The sequence below is a fragment of the Daktulosphaira vitifoliae genome, unplaced genomic scaffold, assembly GCF_025091365.1.
Source record: "Daktulosphaira vitifoliae isolate Bord-2020 unplaced genomic scaffold, ASM2509136v1 Scaffold_1, whole genome shotgun sequence".
Lineage (NCBI taxonomy): Eukaryota > Metazoa > Arthropoda > Insecta > Hemiptera > Phylloxeridae > Daktulosphaira > Daktulosphaira vitifoliae.
Genome location: NW_026099572.1, coordinates 56,676,132 through 56,699,038, shown reverse-complemented (window position 1 = coordinate 56,699,038; position 22,907 = coordinate 56,676,132). Strand labels below are relative to the sequence as shown.

The window sequence follows — 22,907 nt, the reverse complement described above, 5'->3', positions numbered from 1 at the left end:
TTTCAAGAATAATATATTATACTTACAAAATTATGTTGATTGATCCGTGTCCGCAGGTGTGGCATGACATGAAGTCTTGTAGATGTTCTCATACTCTGCATCCAACAACAGGCTTTAGTTACAAATGTAACTAAAAATTTGTGAAAATCACAAACTTTGTGTTTAGTTTTTCTCTGAGACCATTTTTAATAGCGTTTAAACCGTCATTCTACGTGTTATATATTTATATTTAGAGCTCTAGGTCCCAGGAGAGTTAACCGCCTTTTGTTTCTCTCGATACATCTTTTTTTTCACGCATCTTCGCTTTACCGACAGACTATATTTTGGTATCTCTGGCAGAGGTTTATTATTTGAGTGTAAATTCGGTAATAAATCGCACGGGAATAATGACAACGAAAAAAGTTATCAATCACCGATGTTCCTGTGCTCAGCCGAATAAAAGAAAACGAACAACTAACGCAGCGGTCCGGAAATTGTCTTTAATTGGGGGGAGTATTCTTTGCTGTGATGTCAAAAAAAAAAACACTCAAACGATCACATTCGTCTTAATTTTATATAAAATTAACTGTATAATAAATGTGTTGATAAAAAAATGTCACGGTTTGTTTTTGCTTTGATAAAATTGGTACGTTTTTGATTTGGAGAGCAAGTAAAAATGACAAGTAAATTATTTTTATGAAATTTTCCATCAATACTGAATTTGAATGTAATATAATGATCATAAGAACCTTTAATTTAATACGTGGCTATGAAAATGTTCTAAAAGTGCTGTCGATAAAAATGAACTCTTAGTCAGCAATTTTATACATTAATTAATTTTTTTTGCTTAAATTTAATGATATGAAAAACTAAGCTGATAAATTTAATTGTAGTTGAGCTTATAATATATAATTTTTTTTTTAACCATAACTATTTTGTATATTAAATTTGAATTTTACTATTTAGATTTGTTGAAATATAAAATTTATGTAATGTACTATACATTATTTTATTAACAATTTGATAGGAAAAAATGTAATTATATTTTAATACATGCAATGTTGGTGTAATGTAATGCAATTATCGTGTGATCAACGAATAAAAGAAGCAGCATTTAAATTATTTCTCTCATATGTATTTTTATCGACTGTGATAACTTAAGAATTATTTTTTGTTACATTACAAGCTTCAAAGGACATTAAACGAGAAAAACATTTTATATAGGCAGTGATTTAATGGATGATATACTTTTTATGTTTTAATGCTATTAAAATAAGGTTTTTTTTTTTTTTTAAGAATGTGTTAAATTTTATCTTGTATTTTCTACAATACAAAAATTACTATTTTAAAAAGCAGACGACACCTATGTGTTAGTTTGTTTCGTTCAAAAATTATCAAACAAAGCAAAATAATTATCAATACTATTGTAAAAGTATTATTAATGATATTTAGTTTGCATGTCTTGGTGACATATAATTTTGCACGTGGTATTATTGTTAAACAATCACTTTATTAAGGTTAAGGTCATTTTAAGTTGGTCGATATTTCTACTATTTTAGTCATCGCATGTGATAGCGGATGCCGTAACACAATCAAAAGGCATAATGATATAAAATGCAAACCCACGTAGATGAAATGTACACATTTCAATCGATATCAATTTTAAAGCATTTTGATGTGGCAGATGTTGTACATAATAATGTTAAGAACATTTTGATATTGTATTTTTCATCTTGGTTAATGTTTATTAATTGAATACTATGCGATGCAAATGCATTTATTGAAAACAGTTATACGAAATAGTCTACGTCACTAAAGCTGCTTTTGACGTTTAATTTTTTAACCGAAAAAACAAGAAATTATCAAACGTCTAAAGTTTATTAATATTATTTCATTTTATTCTAAATTATTATCGCTATATTAATTAAAATTACAAAAAGTTCAAATATATGGATTTATTTATTCACCAGCCAAATAAAACTGAAAATAATTTCTATGGAGAGTATGTTTAACTTTTTATCGTTTGAACAATGAATATTATAATTAAAAAAAAAATGATTTTATGATATTTTCAACAAAGAAAATAGGTACGCTTGTTAAAATGTAACCATTTTTTAAGAACAATAGACAGTATTTTAAAATATATGGTTTTATTTTTGGTCGAGACTATCATTTCTATGAACTTTCATAAACAGGGATTTGTGCTGTCGGAAGACGCGATAAAAGTTTTAATGTTCTTGTCGGCAACTCAGTTTTTCACAATAGCCATCTATGTTATGCATCATGTTCATTATATTATTCAGTTGCATAAAAATATTTACGAGCTTCTGATATATAAATAAAACAGAATATGACTGAAAGGTATTCAGATTATTTTAATCAACTTATTTTTTCATAAAAAATGCAAACAATAACATTTTGTTTAAGGTACAAATTTAAAATACGATTTTTTTTAAATTATATTTTAACTAATAAAATGTATCCGCTAAAAAAAATTTATATCTAGATGACACATTGCATTTGACGAAGATTATTTAAAGCTTTCTTGTATCAAAGTTATTATAACATAGATGTTTATTGAGTAAAATTTAATCTACTTTTTAATATTAAAATGATTACATATTTTTTTAAGAACTTTATATACACTTATATATTTTGAGTTATCTTATTTTAAGCGTGAATGTAAGTTTTAACAAAATACATTGTGCTGTGTGAAGAATTACATTATTTATAAGTGATATTCTTGAGAGTTACAAGCCTTGCTGCAGAATAAAACAAAATATACTTATATGTTAATATATATAAATGAAGGGAAATTATAATCTTTTATTAATTATTATGAACATAAAAAATATTAAGTACCACATACTTGAAAAGTTTTTTTTTATTAATAGCACTATTCTTTATTTTAACAAATTCCATTAAGGAGAGACAAAATGCCTATATATTTACATAGAATTACAAAAACCACTGGAAATTAAATTATAAAATAAAGGTGTACAGCGTGAAACAAGATTAAAAAACGACGAAAAGAAAAATGTCGCTTATTAGGAACGAATAATACACTTATAAATATCTAATGGAACAGTCGAGTAAAAATTAGTTCATTTTGAGATCTTTGAAAACAAATTAAAATGTAAAATTACTGAAAAAGTTGTGTAGCCAATTAATCTTCTTATGTTCAAATCTCAAGAAAGCTGTAAATACATTAATTGAATGACACTTGGGATACTGATATTTATTTTACTACAATATTGTTACAGTATAAATTTAATATATTGTAACGTGTTTAATGTTCGTATAAAACCCATTAAACTCGAAATATTTTAATTAAATAAACTTGGTTAGTGAGCAGAGAACTTTTCGGTAAGAGAACACATAAAACGTCATGCAATAAAATTGTTAAATATTTTAGTGGCTGCTAAAACAATTAAAACATAAATTACCCTTCCAGTCATATGTTATAATTTATATTAACAATAAAAGTAAGTGTTAATAAACATAAACTTTTAAGAGAATTTTTATTAATAAAAGTAATTTCTTGTAGACTTCACATATTTCATCGTTAAAAAAATTTATCACCAACTTAGTACTATAAGTGCAATTGTGTGCAATGGCCTATACTTATCCTCTTGTCCCTTGAGACACTTGAATACGAAAAAATCTAATTTCGTGACAAAATATAGTAAGGTAAATTTTTTTAAAACTGGAATGATCTCAATGGTATTATTATGAGAACTGTTAGATTTGTAATAGTAGATTTTTCTTTTTAGCTGCTAGCTGTAATTATCAATTATTAAAATCCGGTGTATATTATGTATACTTATAAGTTGAAAGATTACTTTTATGACAGTTCATAGTTTAATTTCACAGTGGGATCTTAAAAAGTTTTTAATTGGCAACTATTATTACACTAAGACGTCTAAAACTCCATCGGTTTGTTTTATTTTCTAGTGTTCTTTTTATTGAATCAGTTGTTCATTTTTTTTGCACATAGCTTTGATAAATAAATTATATTTTACTTGTCAGTGGCTTATCCAGGATTTTAGTTTAGAGGGCATAGATTTTTTTTTATCATCTATTACAAACTCTTACTATCGCCAAAGTCATGTTCTATTAGTAGTAACAATTGGGCAATGAAGGGATGATAGCCCTTTTATCCTCCCTTTAGCTACACAACTCTTATTAATTAATACATTTTAATTGTCTCGCAGTAATTATTATTTAATACTTATTGTGATATTTATTAAATTTTTAAATTCACGGGTATTTTACGTCCAAAACTTTTACACTGGCTGTGCTCTGATAAATAATACAAAATAAATAGTAAATTCACACGATTGGAAATTATTACAATACTTAATTTATGACAAAAATCGGTAAGTCGTTCAATTGTTGTTATGAATACTTATACACAGTTGTGCAATATTATCATGTCGAATAGAAACACATTATCACGTGCCAGTAGAAACACAAATGCTGAACGTGTTAATCCTTTAAGTACTAAGGAAATTATATTCACGCGATTTACAAACGTCTTTATAAAAAGTTCTCAGTTGTTTTTACACCCCTTCCGATGTACCCGTGGCAGTTGAACATAATGATGTTTGATTATACGTTTTTTTCACTTTTGTTTTCCGTTCGCGCCTTACCCGGTACGGAACTTTGCCCGGCACACGCACGAAGTTCGTTAAATTCCCTTATTTATTTTCGTTTCCGTCACCTTTTCCACTTTTATGTTCATCCAACTATTTTTACAATCAATGCCGTTTTAAGTCAGAATTGGACTTAGTGCACGCCATCCGTTCGCAACTACTAATCAGCCCATAGTAATGAGCAGTAAATACTTATATATTAAATAAAAATGCTTATTTTAATTAGTTTTTCAACGTTGTAAAAATAACACCTATGCTAATGATACTAATACTAAAATATAACACGTTTTATTGTTACTCAAATAATTAACATCATCAGTTGAATGTTAATAATTATTAATTTTTTTCTACAATAATTATTGTTAAAATAATATTAAATTCACCGACCTGGATTTATATTTCAAAAAGTGATCTTAGAAATTGAGTTAGTTAATAAGAACAATGACAACTCGCGACTGCCACAAACAGAATTATTGATTTTTCAACACATGCTTTTTTACAGTGGAGAAAGAATAAATTTAAGATTTTATCTTCAGAGAGTCGATGAATTTTTAGAAACAATTGTTTTCAGTAGAGTAGCTTGATTATTTGTACGTTTTGTATTTGAAATAGTTATTGAATTATTGAGTTTAATACAAAGAGGGAATAAATACATACAAAAAGTTTTCATAAAATTTTAATAGCGCCAGTAAAAATAATTGATATATTATTAATTATAAAAAATATATAATTAAAAAAAAGAGTGTATACATATTTTATGTATTGTAACGATATATTTTTTTTTTTTATAGAAATTTAGTTTATATAAAATAATAAGCAATGTGATGTTCCAACAAATAAATATGCTTATTAGCTTTTTTAATTTCAATAAATTTAAGATGTGGTTTCAGGCAGAATATCATACACGACCACTAATAATTTAAACTTCATAATTATGATTGGATAACAACTCAATTGTAATTATTCTATTTATGTTAACGTAGAAGTAAATAATCCAAACAATAAAAAATAGACTTTTACAAATTCGTATCTTATAATGACTATAAATTGTTATAAAATATATATTTTATTTCTTTTTCTTTTCTTATTTGACGTTACTTAAAATGCCAATAGAAAATTCTTTTGACGGATAATTAACTCAATGCATTGGTAAAATAACAATGAAACAAGATATCCAAGTAGAATAATTTAAAAATAATAAAAAAAAACCATTTTATAAAAGTAATTTCTTTGTAAACTTAAAAATCTCTTATGAAGTATTGTTCAGAGTCTGTTACAAAAAGTATTCTAACTTCGATTGTCATTTATCAAAACCAATATTTATTTTAACGTGCATGTCACGCATTTATTTCAACGATTAGTTGACAGTAAATTTCGCGGAACTATCCTAGCGGAATATTACAATCAGAGTCTTTGGCAGAAACAAAATAATACTCAGTTTAGTTTTTCCGGTCAACGCTTTCACGCCTACACACTAACACAACATCAAACTCGACGGCACAATACATTATTTTACCGTTGACTTTCATTAAATCTTTTAAACCGAAATCCAAAGAAGAGGTAGTGAAAACACAAATAATAATTTAGTATAAATGCATTTCAGCGAGAAAAAGAAACATTTTATTTAAAATGTAGTCGGAATAGACTTACAAAAACTAAAATATATAGATGTCAAAAGAAATTTGACGTGACTTTTGTTACCACTAACTTATGTCATTACTACAACTAACCAGACTAGACTTGCCACCGGCGAGTTCACCAGATATGCCTTTAAACTCTATAACAGACAACCGACAGCTAATGTTATGGCAAAGCAAATAACCAATTTTGTGGGACACATTTGACCTCGTTGGTGACCAATGATAAAGTATGTGATTCGTGTACACATAATGACACGTCAAATAATAAGAAAATATGTACTATTTCTGAAAATGTATACTTCAACAATAGTTCTGGGTATTTTGGATTCTAAGATTTCCCAAGTCTCTTAGAATATGATTTCTAAAGACTTAATGCAAACACGGAGAAGGACTTTATTTATCTTGAGTATCCCATACGAGTAGAATGAATTGAAATAATATTCTATCCATACAAAAACGCTGTAGTAAATAATAGATACAAACGTAAAAGTTTGTATTGGACATTTTATATTATTTTTATGTAATTAATATAATTTCAAAATTATTGTATTTTAAATGTATTTTTATTATTTTATTATCCATTTTCTAGTAGATATATATAAAAATACTATAAGGTTAAAAAACATTAAATGTTTTAATTGACATTATTCGCATTGAATAAACTCAAATGAATTTATCTTTAAAAACAATTAGTGTTTCTCATAAGAAACACTATTTTTTTTTATCAAAAGATGTCATACACAAATATGTTTTATAGTATTCAAATACGACAATTGACTAAAATCTACTTTATACAGAAAAGTGCTTAATTAAGGTGTTCCGAGAAACTGTTATTAGATTCAAATTTTATAAATAATAGATTATCATCATTATAAATAGCAAATATGCGAATGGAAATAATATTAAATTTAATTTAACTGTTAAATTTTTTAATTACGTTATAATAAAATGTAAACAATTATTGATTTAAATCGATAAATAATACTATTATTTGAATAAAAAATAAAATTAAAGAGAAAAAAATTATTTTACTTTAATAGATAAATATTCAATTTATTGAATGACCAAAATTATTTAAATATATTATTATTTTTACGTTGACAATTCTTCTTATAATGTTTAATTATAAATAAATTATTATCTTTAATTAGTTAGATTTAATTTTATCAAACCTGCTCATAATTTTTTTTTACGAATAATAAACGAATAACTGTATTTGTTGAAAATTACCTTTAAAGGAAAACTAGAGCCACTGGCAGTTTCTTTGAGCACTTGTTTGTATCTTTGTTCGAAACCATCGTCCCAAAATTCTCGACTTTTCATCCAAAAAGGCTGGAAAATCAATAAACAAACTAATTAATGATACGTGAAGTAGGAAAACAGCTATTGGATAGTTTAATATAATAGTGATGAAAATTGAAATAACCTCACATTGAATATATTAAAATTTACTATGCAAAGCATTTCATACTATAACCATGCGGGTCGTGTATAAACAGAGAACACAATATTTGCGTGACTGAAAAATTACGATGGGGTTCATATTTTTGTGTACATGAATTGTTCGTTATTAATAAATTAAAAGTACAAACGGCTATTAGACATAAATTATGAAAATTGTTAAGTTAAATATTTTACACTTATAATATTTTATAAAGGTAAATATTTAAATTTATGTAATGATAAAATACTTATTATTAGAAAAAGTTTTGATGATTCTGTACGTAAGAAAATTTTTAGGATACATCCAAGAATTTGAAATCAGTAAACTTTAAATTAATTATTTCTCTACTTTTTATTTAACAACAAAGATACACATTTGGACTTAAAAATAATTGCCATGTGAATTATAAACAATCAATTAAAACTTATTACTGTATAATAGCTTGAAAAATGTATCTGTTGTTCATAAAAATATTTCTTGAAAAAATATTTGTTTAATTATTGTATTTATTTTTTTGTGGTAATATCATCTAATCAATTTTCAATGAAAAATATTAATACAATTTCAAAAAAAAAATTATAACCAAACTTTGAAAATAGCAGAAAATTTAGGTATTTTTTTTAAATCAATCAATTTTTTGTAACCAAAACAATATAACCCAATCAGTATAAAATATTTTAATATAGTAAATAAAACGATAACAACAAACTAATATTTTAAACCGTCATATATTGTGCAATGCATAATGTGCATACATATTTATTTTCAAAAAAATGTATTTTTGGATTTTCTCATTAATACATTTGTTCATAAAAACATAAAATATCTTAAAAATAAACTGTGTACAAATTAATAACCAACTATTTGATTTTTAACACTATAAGATTAGTTAAGTTATAAGAATGACTAAATATGCTGTCTTAGTATCAAATATCATAATTTGTTACCTTGGCAACTACTAATAATACAGGTAGAAATAGTGTACAAACATGACCCAATAATACTGAACACATGATTAGTTAAATTTATACAAACAGTTTTAAATAATTAATTTTATTTATTATGGATGAATATTATTATATTGGAAGAAAATATTGAAATAAATAATACACAAAATGGGATTTAGATTTTTATATTTAGCTATGTGTTCTTGAAAAATTTGTTTATTAAAATGTATTTTTCTTTTCTATATATTATTTCTGCATTTTGGTAAAATAATTGATGTATTAATAGGTTATTAATCGTAAAAGATTTTCATATTGTGTGAATTATACTTGAAAAAAGCAATAGTATGGTAATAAGAAGTTAATCATGAGATGAAATAATTCGATGCAATGTAATAAATATACATTTACTAGCATTGAGAAATAAAATTATGTTTTTGTTCAAAACTCTCATAGATTATTTCTATATATTTAACAAATTATTAGTTTCTCAATGGTAGTACAAATGACTACCTCAAATTTATTTTATTACATCTGTTAAATAGAAAATGTTAATAGATCAGACCAAACATGTCAGTTGTAGCCAAAAAAAAATTATTTGATGACTCGTATATCAGTTTAATACACTGCAATGAATGCTATTTATATAATATGATTTTTTAAATGAAAAATTCAATTTAAGTTTTGCCATTTGCAAATAAATAAATTGCATACTTGGACGCCGTTGTATAGAAATTAATTCATTTAAAAAATTATACATCAAACAAAATTTTAGATGTCCAGTTTCATGTATACTGTTCAGTAAACTATCTACTATCTATTCTATAAGTTTTACTAAACAGAATATTTATCGTTTCATGAAAGTATCGTGTAAATAGCATAATATAATGAGGTTAACACGTTATAACCACTTACCCAGTTGTAATTTGTATATAAATTACTCTTATCAGATAATCTGTTACAATTGAATTATTATCCTTTAAAAAATTTGTTATGCGTATTATAAGTGTCATATATAAAACTATGGAAAACAAGAAAAGAGGCATTAACCTTACACATTTTAAAATATTAAGGTGAGATTAATAATCATAAGTTATAGTATAATGTGTATTATTAATTATTGCATTGATATGTTTATAATTTGATAAGGCGACAGATAAACAGTTCGATAAATTTTACAGATTAGAAATCCGACCAACAAATTATTAATTCCATAAATCGGTAATTGATAATTTTGTTTTTGAACATCTTTTAAAATATACGGAATCGATATTAAATTATTGGTTCAGTAAGTGTTCATGCAACCGAACGTAAGTGTAATACTGATAAGCTAAAATTACTTGTAGCTTATCAAGAATCATAATTTTTTTTATAATTTATTTTGTTTTTTTATTTATTTACCTTGAATTTATAAATAATTATTGTCTATTAAGAAGCTAAGAAATTCTGTAGAATTAATTAGATTCAATCATAAATAGTTTGGATAGAAGCTAAGGAGATGATGATACTAGAAATCAATACGTGAACGATTATCCATCACACGGAATTTTGTATTCTGTATTTTATTTTTTTTGGTTGAAGTAAGAATAAAAAAGAAAAAACCAAAATAAACGGACTTTTATGGCATTTAAAATAAATAAGAACAGGATAATTGAACCGGAGGGCGTTTACAAAGCGCTTTTGTAAAAAAACTTATAACTGCTATTGTTGCTAAATGGCTCTGTGGAGATTGACAACAATGCGCTTTTAAACTTTTCTTTGTTATTATAATTTTATCACTTTAATAAGACTGTTTCAAAATAGAGTAAATTATATCTCTTTGTTTTACTCAAAATTTTACATAAGGCTATAACAAAACGTATTACATACATTCTAATGAACACTAATTTAATCATGCAATTGATTTTTTGCTAATATTTTAGAAAGTATCATACGTCTAGTGCTTGAAAATAATTATATTTATTTTTACAATCAAATTTATATAAATCTATTTTTAATATTTATATTATATTTAATTGTTGTGTTGACATTAAATCTGTCGTCTTCAAACTTCCTAGGAATCGTATTTTCATAATTACCTTTGTTTGTGGAAGTCTTTACAATTTTGCATATTTTTTTAAAATATTTATAAGAGAGGAAAAGGAAGTTTCTATTGAAAGAATTCATAGAAGATAATTTTAAGGGTTCGACCATTATGACAAAACCTATTTCAACAATTATAACAAAATATAAATACAAAATTAAATTAAAAACGAAATATTTTTATCAAAATAAAAACAATTTTTTATATATATTAAAAATTTAAAGTATACTCTTTTTAATATAATTAATTTCTTAAAAAAATAAGCCTTTAGAATTTTTTTTGTTATTTTCTTATAATATTATACTGATATTTTAAAAAGTACCTTTAAGAAAGCTTGTTAAAGTTAAAAGTGTTATGTCACCTAAAAATATACATCTTCAAAAATAGTAGTATTCGTTATGTACAATGGTAACACTTAAGTGACAATCAACAACGGTTTTTTAATACCCGTAATAGGGAATCAACTATAATTTTTTTAAAACTTAAATATAATAACTGGACACGGGATGAATATGGTGTAGTAAATTACTGTCTTCAATCGACAAAATATGATGTACCTGAGCTTCAATTTAGATTATTTCCAGTATTTCATATACGTTCAAATTTATCAGCTTACAGCTTTTTAAAAGTCTTTAGAAAACCGTAAGCTTTTGCAACAAAATTATATCGATACGTTTAGAGTATGTAGGATTAAGAGCACTGAATAGGTTAAGTTTCAGATAAACTAGTTAAGGCTTTAGAGAGGATTACATAAGTATGGGTATTGTAAGTTTATTGTGCAACAAATGTATATGTATCCACTGAGTTACGAGCATCTCACTTCATTGATAATATTCTTAGATTTAATACACGTTTCAAAACAACTTAGATAAGCTTTGAAAATAAAAGTCTTTAATGAAATCTTACAACATTTTAAAAATAGTTTACCAATTAAATACAAATATTTAATCAGAAAAAATAATTTGAATTGTAAAGTTCAAATTATACGTAAGTATAATTTATAAATTTTTATTATAATATAATTATGTTTTGTTTAATTAATTAAGAATTATTGAAAAAATATCTACAAGGTAATTCTTTAAACATTCGCCACTCGATTTTCTTAAATTATAGTTATACAAAGAATATTCTTTTTGGTTATTTTTAATTTTAAATATTTCTTGAATTATTAATTATTAAGATTTATTTAATTCATTATTTATACATTATATCAACATATTTTTTATTAAATGACAACATACATATTTAATTGTATTGTAAAAAAAATTATTTAATTAAGAAGGTAGGCAGGTCAATTATAACTTTTGGCGCGATTGCATATGACAATATTTATTATAAAACATTTCTCAGTCGCACCTCTCCTCACGTCGGTATAAAAAATGTTATGATATTCGAAGTACTGGTCTAAATGTTGTTATCAACCAGTCATTTCTTTAATTAGATCATCATCTAATAAAATATCTAATTAATTATATATATATATATATATAGTATTTAAAGAGAAATCGAGTGGCTTTAAAATAATAAACAAAAATTATTAAGCTAAACAAATTTTATGGAATAACTAATAGAGTAAGCAAGGTTATGTGGTAAAATAACTTATTATTAATAAATTATTTAGATTTTAATGATAATGAACCATCTCAGGCAAGATCACAGTATGCGTCATCTTGCTTCAAAGTACTCTACTTATCATAAATCTATAAAAAGCTTCATTTAAAATAAAATCCGATTTTATCATTTTTATATTAAAAATGAAGCGTTCTAAATAATAAAATTAAATTCTAACAAATTATTATTTCTTTAAATTAATTATTAAATCATAAAATTGAAAACAATTTTTCCTTATTAAACGAAAAAGTTTAACTTGCAGCCTTATACCCAGTATATATTTTTAACTGCGTTTTTATTATTGTTTATATGCTTGCAGGAAATTTTAAATAATTATTGTATAACAAAAGTAAAAATAATTACTTCTTTATTAAAAATGTATAGTAATTATTTAAAAATTACTTTTAGAAAGCTACATTTTACAAATTTTTTATCAAAGGTTTAGTCAACTACTAATATAAGATTTCATCATGACAATCATACTGTAAAATGCATTCTTTGGTTGAAATAACAATATATATAAATATATATATATATATATACAATCAAGGTTGAATAATTTTGAAAATTATTTTGTAAAAAAATTCTTGCGATCAAAGAAGTTCCTATAAAATTTCTAAAGTAATAGAAAAATCGCTTGAAATTAATAAATATTAATAATAATATATAGGTCAAAAATCTTTGTGTCTTGAATTACACATTTGTGAATTTATAATGAAAATTATAAATATATTTGGGACTTGTAACCATGTACTTTATGTAGTATTATAGCTATATAAAGTTTTTTTTTAACAATAATTGTTGTATTTTTACTTCTTTATTTTTATTGTTAAATATTTTTTAATATATTTAATAGGCTTCATATATTTGAAAAGCTGAAACATAATCAATTTTCTTTCTTTTGGGTGTTTTTAAATGACCTGTTTACGTTTAGATGGATTTAAACGATTATGATATCTATCGATTCTATGAATTATTATTTGTAACTTCGAATAAAATCATACTTGTTTCTCTTATTGTTTTTTGATTTTTTACCATCTATAGGTTCTGTTTATCCACGAAAACTTTACCCTATATTTTGTTGTTATATTGCATCCAAAAATAGCTTGTGTTTTATTAAAATAAGACTAAGTTGTTACAGCTTCTATTTATAATAAAAATATGCTATAAAGATGATTTTAAGCGCTCTCATTCGCTAAAAAAATAATTTAACTATAACGACGGTTAAATTGCAACTAATGTACAATAACTTTAATTTTCAAACTTATAAGTAGGTTTGGACTCTTATTTTAATGTAAGTAGAATATGACGTTTATTTCAATATGAATTGTATATTGAATAACTTGATCGTACCACATGGACCTATCTAGAGCGTATCTGTTACCAAGCGTTACGAATGCGCGAATAAGAACAATAGAGACGAAGACAGCAGAAATATTGTGCTCTAATGCGTATAAAAGAGACCAAGTGAGTAATGATTATTACAGGCAATGAAGGAGGAGTTGGCATGACAAGATTCAAGGTTAGCTTTGAGACTTATCATTTAAACCTATTTATAAAAACGTGTGATATTTTATAATTGTAGAGTTTGTAGACATTTGTATTAAACGTAATTGCATAGAAAATATGTTATATTGTAATACCCCATCCTCTAAGCATTTAATATAAAGTCATTGAAAGTGCTAATGAAACCGTATTTATTTATTTTTTTTTTTGTATAATTGTGATGTTCTTTTGTTATACCGTACGTTAAACATTAAAACACTCCTACAAAAACTTGTATTGCGGCGGCACGTCTGTCTCTATGAAATTAAAGAGCGATCATTGTAAAATAATAATAATTACAAAAAACGAACGATTAAATAATAAAAAGAAATAATAATAAAAAATATATCCCATTTTTTATGCTGATAGCATAAAGGAAAAATGATTAAAAAATAAAATTGTAGTTTTATAATATTATTATGAATTTTTCAACCAATATCATATATTCACATATTTTCTATGTTTATTTTTCTATTGAAATTACTAGTACAATTTATTTTTGATGTACAAGATTAAGTTTATTTTATGAGTACATTAACGAATATAACGTATGCATTATAATCTTTTTTTTAAATCTTTAGGTGTTAACAATAGCTTGTTCCTTAATAATGTCTTTTTAATTTATTTATTAAAACTCCTATTGATCGTGTAGTTTTATTTTTTACTCTAGTAAAATATATATAAATAATTCATCAGTTTAAAAAAAACATAATTCGACTTAAAAATATATATGTATAAATCTACTAAGATTAATATTATTTCTTAAATAAGTTTATTTCAGAAGTGTTGATTTAATTTACTTACGACTAACAAACTATAATTAATGATCATAACATCTGAGGCTTTTAAAATTAATAAGAAATTAACATTGTTGTTGATTAATTCGATTTTACAGTGATTATAAATGAAATTAAAACTTAAGAGTTAAAATTCAAATAAACTGATTTAAAATGTAACAAAGGTCTTATAATAAAATGTATCTTAAAATTTAACCTAACACACATTGTATTAGCATAATTAGATTTAAGTAAATTTAAAAATATAGGTACAGTTGGAAGTCAGCTTAGCGGAGTGGAGAATTATTTTTAGATTAGTATTGGTTGATATCTGACAGTAATAAAAATCACAGTTGTAAAAAGCTTCTATGCGTATGTCAACCAAAAATTACATGATTTTTTAATTGAAGCCGATTATTCAATGAACCTCACAGAAACGCATTCCTTTTTTTTTTAATCGTATATCAAATTAAAAACGCTATAAATTGAAAAAATTTAGAATGACGCGAATATTTCGTTATTAAAAACAAAAAATAAAAAATCAGTCTTTTATACTGAGAATTGTACGATTTTTGGCTTTGATGCCTGATAATTCCTGGAAATCTATATTTTGGATAGTTTTTATTTTTTATTGGATCTTCAAAAATGTGTATGTCCTCGGCAACATAAATATCTAAGTATTATCAATAAAAATTTCACAATTATCGTTCAAGCCATCAAAAATAAATTTTTTATAAAGTGAATAGACGAGGATTGAAGGAAATATTCAAAATTATGGCTCTAATAACTTAAACTATAACGTTTTTGTGATCTTTTGACATATCGTTGAGCAAAATCGGTCCAATAGACTTGTGGTAATCATATAATATGTGAAACATTTAGAGGAAATCAATAATTTTTTCTTTTCATAATCTTTTTTTGTCAATTTTGAATGATCTTAATTAATATTGAAAGTTTTAATTCCACTAAAGGTTATTTTATTTTTCCCTTTCAAACATATAAAAAATATTAATTGTTAAATAATCTGTAGTCAGCTCATAAATGATTGACATCCTATCATGAAATTTTGATGAACATGACAAGCATAATCGGGACAGTTACACGTACAATTTATAAAACAATTATAAATTTCATTTTTATCGTTGATAAAGTAATAAATTACTTTATTTTTAATGTAAAAATATGAGTTCTTTGTATCAATAATTTACTTCTTTGCATCCGAATAGAAATGTCACAGGTGAAATAACATTTGATGGCAGCAATTTTATTTTAGGCTTAAAAAAGGCATAAATAATTCTATACAATAAATTCTATTTAATATAATTATAATTATATTTAATAAATAATTCTATATAAATAAAAATAAAAAATCTTGGTATTTTTTATTTTAAGAGCAATAAAATGATTTTAAATCTTAAACTTCATGTGGTTCAGTTATAAATTGTTAAATTAGTAAATTTAATGATTTAAGAACGTCTGTATTCAGTATTTTGAAAATTAAACATAGATATAAACAAGACTGATTTTTTAAACGCGACAGTTAGGACTTTTTATGTCGACAGTTAATACAAACGGTAATGCCCTTTTCAACTCCAAATAGACTCCTTCGTATAAAACTTTTCTTGGGCCAAAAAAAACTGAATTCCAAATATAGTTTGTTTTTTATTAGGAAAAAACGCAAATTTCTTTAGGGGATTTATCCCTAAAGTTTTAAAGCTGCCAAAATAAACTTCCGAGTTCTCAAAAAGGTGTATTTACAATGCAGTTTAAATGCATCCAATATATTCACCTGAAAACTTCAACTTGTTGTATTTAAGAATCTTAGATGAGTTTTACAGAATTTGTGTTAGTTTATGGTTGCCAATGTAGCACTGGTAAGACTATTCAATCATTTCTACTTAAATTCATTTTTTTTTTTAACATTAATAAAACAATTGTAAATATTCAATATAAATATACATTTTTTTTTTGTAGTTTTCATTAAAGTGGTTTAGTTGTTTGGAATACTAAACCCGTATCTTATTTCCTTCATAATTCTTTCAGCCAACAAACGCTGTAATACATACAAAATTTCAACATAAATGATATAAACTCGCCCGGAAAGTTGAAAACTTATTTTATTAATCGTTGAAAAGTTAATAAAATATTTCCACTCCCTTCTGTCCAGTATAGCGCCAGATGTTCAAGAAGTAATAATATTTCTTTTAGAGTTTATCTCATTTCGGCTTTTATTATTATGTTTTGTTAAAACACATGCTTCGTACTAACGGTTATACCGAAGCTTATTTACACGGTATTGATATCGAAGATAGGAAAAAAATCGTCAGCAATTCAATGCTTTGTCTTGTTTTCAAATCAATGAACATACTATCATTGTTTGGTAAACATTGATTTATATGTAATAGACCCTTTATTAAAAAGTCTACCAAATTCGTTTGTCCATAAGCGTGACCTCAAAATAACACTGAAATCGGCTTAAACATTTTTTTCTACACACGTGTACACACTAGTACAATATCGTTATCAGCAGCACCTGACAAGCACAGCATTTGATTTATAACGTGACTAAACTAATTGTCAATTCATAGTTTTTATTTGTCATTTCAAACAGTCAGCACAGTCGTTTGACTTGAATTTTCTCGTTTCACCTTTGCGTTTTAACTATCGTCGGATTACCATACAGAGAGTGTATTATTACATAGATAAATGGATTAACCTTATAGTGGCTGTGAAACAAATCACATAGCAGACAAATCTTAACGGGCATCTCTTTGTGCTGCTTCCCACTCGAACTGCACCAATGTAATATAATGTATTATTTTTCGATCACGAAAAGACAATAACTGGCTGGCAATTTTGAAGCAAACACATTGTTCCGATGGAAAACCAATAGTTTGTTCGACCACGAAAAAACCGATAAACATCGAATTCGTTAGAGGAAATAATTTTTTAACACAACGGTTATTTAGTTGAATTAGTTTATTGAATGGGCTACGCGAATGGTAACCCGGTATTGATAGCTCGCGGCGTGGGCGTCGAACGCATTTAACGTACAAATTACTCTTGGCCGCCCGTTTCTTTTGTGCGCATATGTCCACAATCGACAACCGGAAGAAACCGTTAGAAAGGAGTGTGGTCGTATTAGCGAGTCAGCTAAAACTCTGCTGAGGTCTGCGCGTTTCGCTGACCATACACGACTGTTATTAAGCCTGAAATTGGGTTACCGTGGTGTTGTACGTATAGCTCACAGATCCAAGTAACACTTAACGTACCCAAATACGCCAAACGACCGCTGCCGTATTGTTACGATATCGTTGCAGAGGATTTGTTATTTTTGCACGCTGAATCGTCCAACGAGATAGTAACTGAGGATGGTCTGAGCGAGAATACGCCGAGGGGTAAATAATATTAGGTGGTTTGGTAAAAAAGAAAAGGAAATGCCTGGAAAAGCCATCTCTAAATCACCGGAGATCAAATTGACGCATGACGTGCTCGGATTACTGAAATAGAGTCGACTGTTTCACACAAGTACGCGTACGTTTCACGAAGAAAAACGTTATTAATAAAAATATGTTACTGCGCGCCAGTATTAAGGTAAAGCTCGTCTTTACGATTTCACATGCCATCCGAACCCTGCCCAGTAAATATGTTTTATGCTATCCATTTGTGTGCGTGTGTCAGTCGTACGTTTTCCTTGCAGTATCTAAATCGAATAAAGAAGTAATGACCCGTTTGTGGACACATGTTTCGAGGTCGACAGAGTTATGCGGCCGAACGTTTAAGTGCACACTGTACATTTGCGCGAAAAGTAAATATCCGCGTTTTTAAATACTGCGAGGTGTCTTCGTGTTTGCTCTGCTCGAGTTCGACTTGAATAAAATTTCACTTTCTTCGGCGCACCGTCACATATTAACGAGAAGTTTTTTTTAATTTTAGGCGCGTACCACTTTTGCACGAAATAACGAATTCGTTATTATGTAATCACCACGTCATTGCATTGTTACAAAGCGTCGTGTGGATATACCGTTCCGATTCCGAACTGGTCTAACGATTCCGTTAATTTTCCAATATCCATCGCACCTGATATTCATTCCGTTTCTGTTCCGCACTCGTCTAGTCCTGTAATCCTCACAAACGCCCTCGACACACACCTGACCGCCACATTGCAGTCAAACTATACGGTTTTGTCATTATTGGTCGATCGATACTCTAATTAACTAACACAGCGCTTCGATACGGTTAACCATTACGTATGAGTTGTTAGTTTGGCGACAGTCTTTTAAATACGGTCGGGCGAAACTCGGTTTTCGGTTATGCCAACTGTAATTACACTTCACTCGTGATTATAGTCATTTCAAATATTTCTTTATATGTCTCGTACCGTCGAAAAATTCATCTCATTTAAACATATCCCGTCGTGGACTACTGTATTCGTAACGTATTTATGGGAAAAACACGATACGACGGCAAACGGGTAATTACCATTTGGTCGAGAAGTAAACATAAATGTCCGCAGAACAAATTTTACACAGCAAACGAAAATTCAACTGGTAATTTCCGTCACGTTGCAATTATATATATATATATATATATGTACACGTATCTTTCAAACGTAATGATAGTGTAGAATAAAAAAAACTTCCTTCGATCGCCAGTCAAATGGACGGAGCTATTATCGTGTCACCCGAGCTAATATTACTTTGTGTAATCGAATTGGCTGTATAATCTTGGCGAACACTTGCGTGGGAGGATTACAATATTTATCGCAATAAAATTATATTAATTTACATACACATAAACGTACCCATTAATTACTATTAATACTTTGGAGAATTCGCGATGGCACTTACGTAATGCGCAAACGAAATGTACGTTATATTTTGATAATTAGGTGCGTAATAACATAGTTTGCGACCGAGTTGCTATTCGGGTTAAAGTGCGTATAAAACTTGCTTTTAGCTTTCAGCCCAATACACTTCGCTCCGTCTAACGATGTCCCATTATTAATACAATGAGTATTACTTTATGAGTGTTGTTGCTATACAAATTTATGTAGAAACAATTCACGAGATAAGTAATTATAACCGATTGCCGTAATCCAATACTCCTATGTACTCGGCTAACAAGTATTTACCAGTAAATATCATGGTAGAGTAGCTTTTTCTCATTAAGATACTTTTCACTTATTTTGTTAACGTGCATGTGGATTTCGTTTATTGCGCCGTTGTAACTCAAAATTCTGACTAGTCTGAATAAATTACTAATGAACACGAGTTTTCAACGGTCTTATTAAAACAGACAGTCCCTTATAAATAATTAATGCTGCGAGTTTCTTTTACTTTGTTTAAATCACAAACCATCACTGTCTACCGTGGAAGTCTGTAAATATATTGCACACGCCAACTGTACCAGTTCAAATCAAGCTTAAACCAAAAGCCACTTTATATCATCACTTCAGATTTTGTAATTCACTATGGAGATAAAATACTTGCATATTTACTTTTTTTTTAATTTACAGGAACGGCATTGAAATTAGTTGACAATATTCACATTTAATCATTAGAGTTTTAAGTGGCTGCTGCAAACTAATTTAAAACGAGTTTTTTTTTACCAATCAAAGATTAAAATAATATTGCTTGGTATTTAATAGCAGATGTCAATATAATTTAATAACAATCCCATCACAACACACGTCGTTAGTCTTGAGCAACCAAGTAACTACAATGCTAAAATAGAATTCTACTAGTGCAAAAAATTGAACTTGTTGTATACGATCTGAAAAATCTCGTTTAGTTTTAAATCAGATTGATTTTATATTTAAATATATTAAAAATAAAACTGGAAAACATATTTTTAACAACAGAATATGAACAAGTACTGATGCAAACAAAAAGAATAGTGTGTTTGATAGTATTAGGGTGTAAATTGATTTTGTTTGTATAGTTCGTTAAACCAATGATTGAAAACGTTATAACCTTGAATTTGTTAAATAATTTATGTATAATATTAATGAATTATTTTATTATTAAAAAAAACTAAATAAATTTTTTGAACAGCGTTCGACTAAGTTAAAAAAATAAAATAATTATAAACTTGTTAATTAATTTGAATTTTGATAGGATAAAAAATATCAACATAATATAATTTTTTTGAAATTGTTTAATAATTGATAGAATAGGCCTCCGTTTTTTAATAAAATAGGTTGTGTGCCAGTCGTATTTTACAATACCTTCTAGTCGTATCAGTTTATCAGTCTACCAGTCGTGGTATATGTTCACACAACTGATGTTATTGTGAACGGTAACGGTTCTTTCATAGAAACACAACGGGTTTCTTTCGGACGGTATTTTTAAAGTGTCTATAGTCACAGTTCATGAGAATTGATTTGAAAATATAAACGCATAGAGTTTTAATAATTTTTAAGTAGTTTTTAAATGGAATCATCATCGAATAAAGGATCCGAAAATTGTGACGGTAATCCTTCATCATCGTCGTGCACATACGTGCAACAAGACTGGTAGTTGAACTACTCAAACACACATGTAGTAGGCAATGTGGTGTAAAATCTTTACTTTTTGACATTAACCCCGAGATGTCCACGTCAACCGTTTACTTTCACCTTATATTGTGAGTTCATCGTGACTTTTATGACGTTATAAAAAATCGAATCATGTAGTTCGTGTTGACGATAATCATTATTGAATACTCTCACGATCTTAAATTGTAAAATTATATTTTGAAATTTAATGAACGATAGTTAAATTACACGAGCAAAAATGATTATTTATTATTCGATTAGGCATTGGCGGTAGGCAAACAAACGTGTATTTTCGAAAATACTCAGCAATAATGACAGAGAACTTAAAGTATTAAACGCTAAAAGTCACGCATTCCAAATAGATGAATTGAATACCATACAGAGGTAAATGGACGAACAAATAGTTTACGTTAGATTTCCCGGGAAAAATAAAAACTGCCATAAACGCAAAGTTAAAGCAATAATGGCTTAATGTGCGAACAAAGACCTAGACTGTGTTCGGTGGTCAAATCTGTCGTTATTTGTAGGCAACGATAGATCGCAATAAATCCAGTGAGGCTGCAGCCCAAACCGAAAAACATCGAACAAATGTGTGTAAACCAAGCGAGCAGACATGCATTTTATTCTATAGCCTCGATGACGAATTACTTTGAAGAAAAAAACATCAACAAATTAATAAATCTATTAGTCTATAAGAAATAGTACTGATAGGAAGTTTTTTCTTAGCGAATGGGAAACGTATTGAATCTGATTTAAAATCGTTGCGAAAAAAAATTGAATTTTGTGTTCCCTTTTGTACTTGCGATTATTTAACATTTCGTTGGAATAATTTTGTAGCAAAATTTCAACTAAATTAAATTAAGTTTCATGTCAATTGCAGACTAATTGGGAAATTCACGACAGTCGTAGTATGACATTTCAATGCATAAAATTAATTTTACATTCATAAATAAAAAAATTGTATTTGCAATGTTCAATAAAAGTAGATTATGAAATTTATTTTTCACAAAATCGTCAAGTTGTATTTATTAAAAATAAAAAAAGATCTTTAGCGAGCATATTAACTATGTTTATATAGTTGTTTTAATATCAAGCAGACTATAAAAATACTTGTCACTAAAGTTATAAAACTTAATTAAGAATAATGCCAAGTCTATTTAATGTATTAATGAGAATTTCATTCGGGTATAATTTTTTATTATAGAGTCATAATATTTATCGGCGGAGTAATTTACATTTATTAAAATAATTTTGGTATCCAGTGGAATGAAATATGTCACATGTAAATAATGTTCAACGTAGAAATACCTGAGAAAGTGTAACTCGATTGGCTATTATAAATAACAAGCCTTGCACGGTGCTACATTTTCAGTTGTGTTTTTCATTTCATAATAATGTAACTTTAAATAAAAAAGAGAAAGTTCTGCAGGTCTATTTAAATTTCACGATAGTCGCAGTAGATAACACAATGAGAAAGAACAGAAAAAACAAGGACCGCAGATGAGGATAATACATATCGCGGAAATGAGATTGGTTGTGGGAAGTGGTACTACGAGATTAAAAACGACTATATTGTAACATTATACAAAAGAAGAGCTTCGACAATAGTATCGGTTGATTAAAGGTGAAGTTATACAAAAGAAGAGTATTAAATTGGACGGGACGCTATGTTAAATAAATGATGTGCTATAA

The 22,907-nt window shown here is 26.9% G+C and overlaps 1 protein-coding gene across 2 annotated transcripts in view; it reads right to left on the bottom strand.

Moving 5' to 3' along the window:
- LOC126895449 (alpha-mannosidase 2) overlaps positions 1–22,907 on the bottom strand; it is a 60,057-nt gene that overhangs the window by 29,035 nt on the left and 8,115 nt on the right. For both annotated transcript variants that reach the window (XM_050667307.1, XM_050667306.1), the window contains exon 2: positions 7,505–7,606. In XM_050667307.1, coding sequence (XP_050523264.1) covers positions 7,505–7,606 — 102 coding nt within the window. The remainder of the gene's footprint in view (positions 1–7,504; positions 7,607–22,907) is intronic.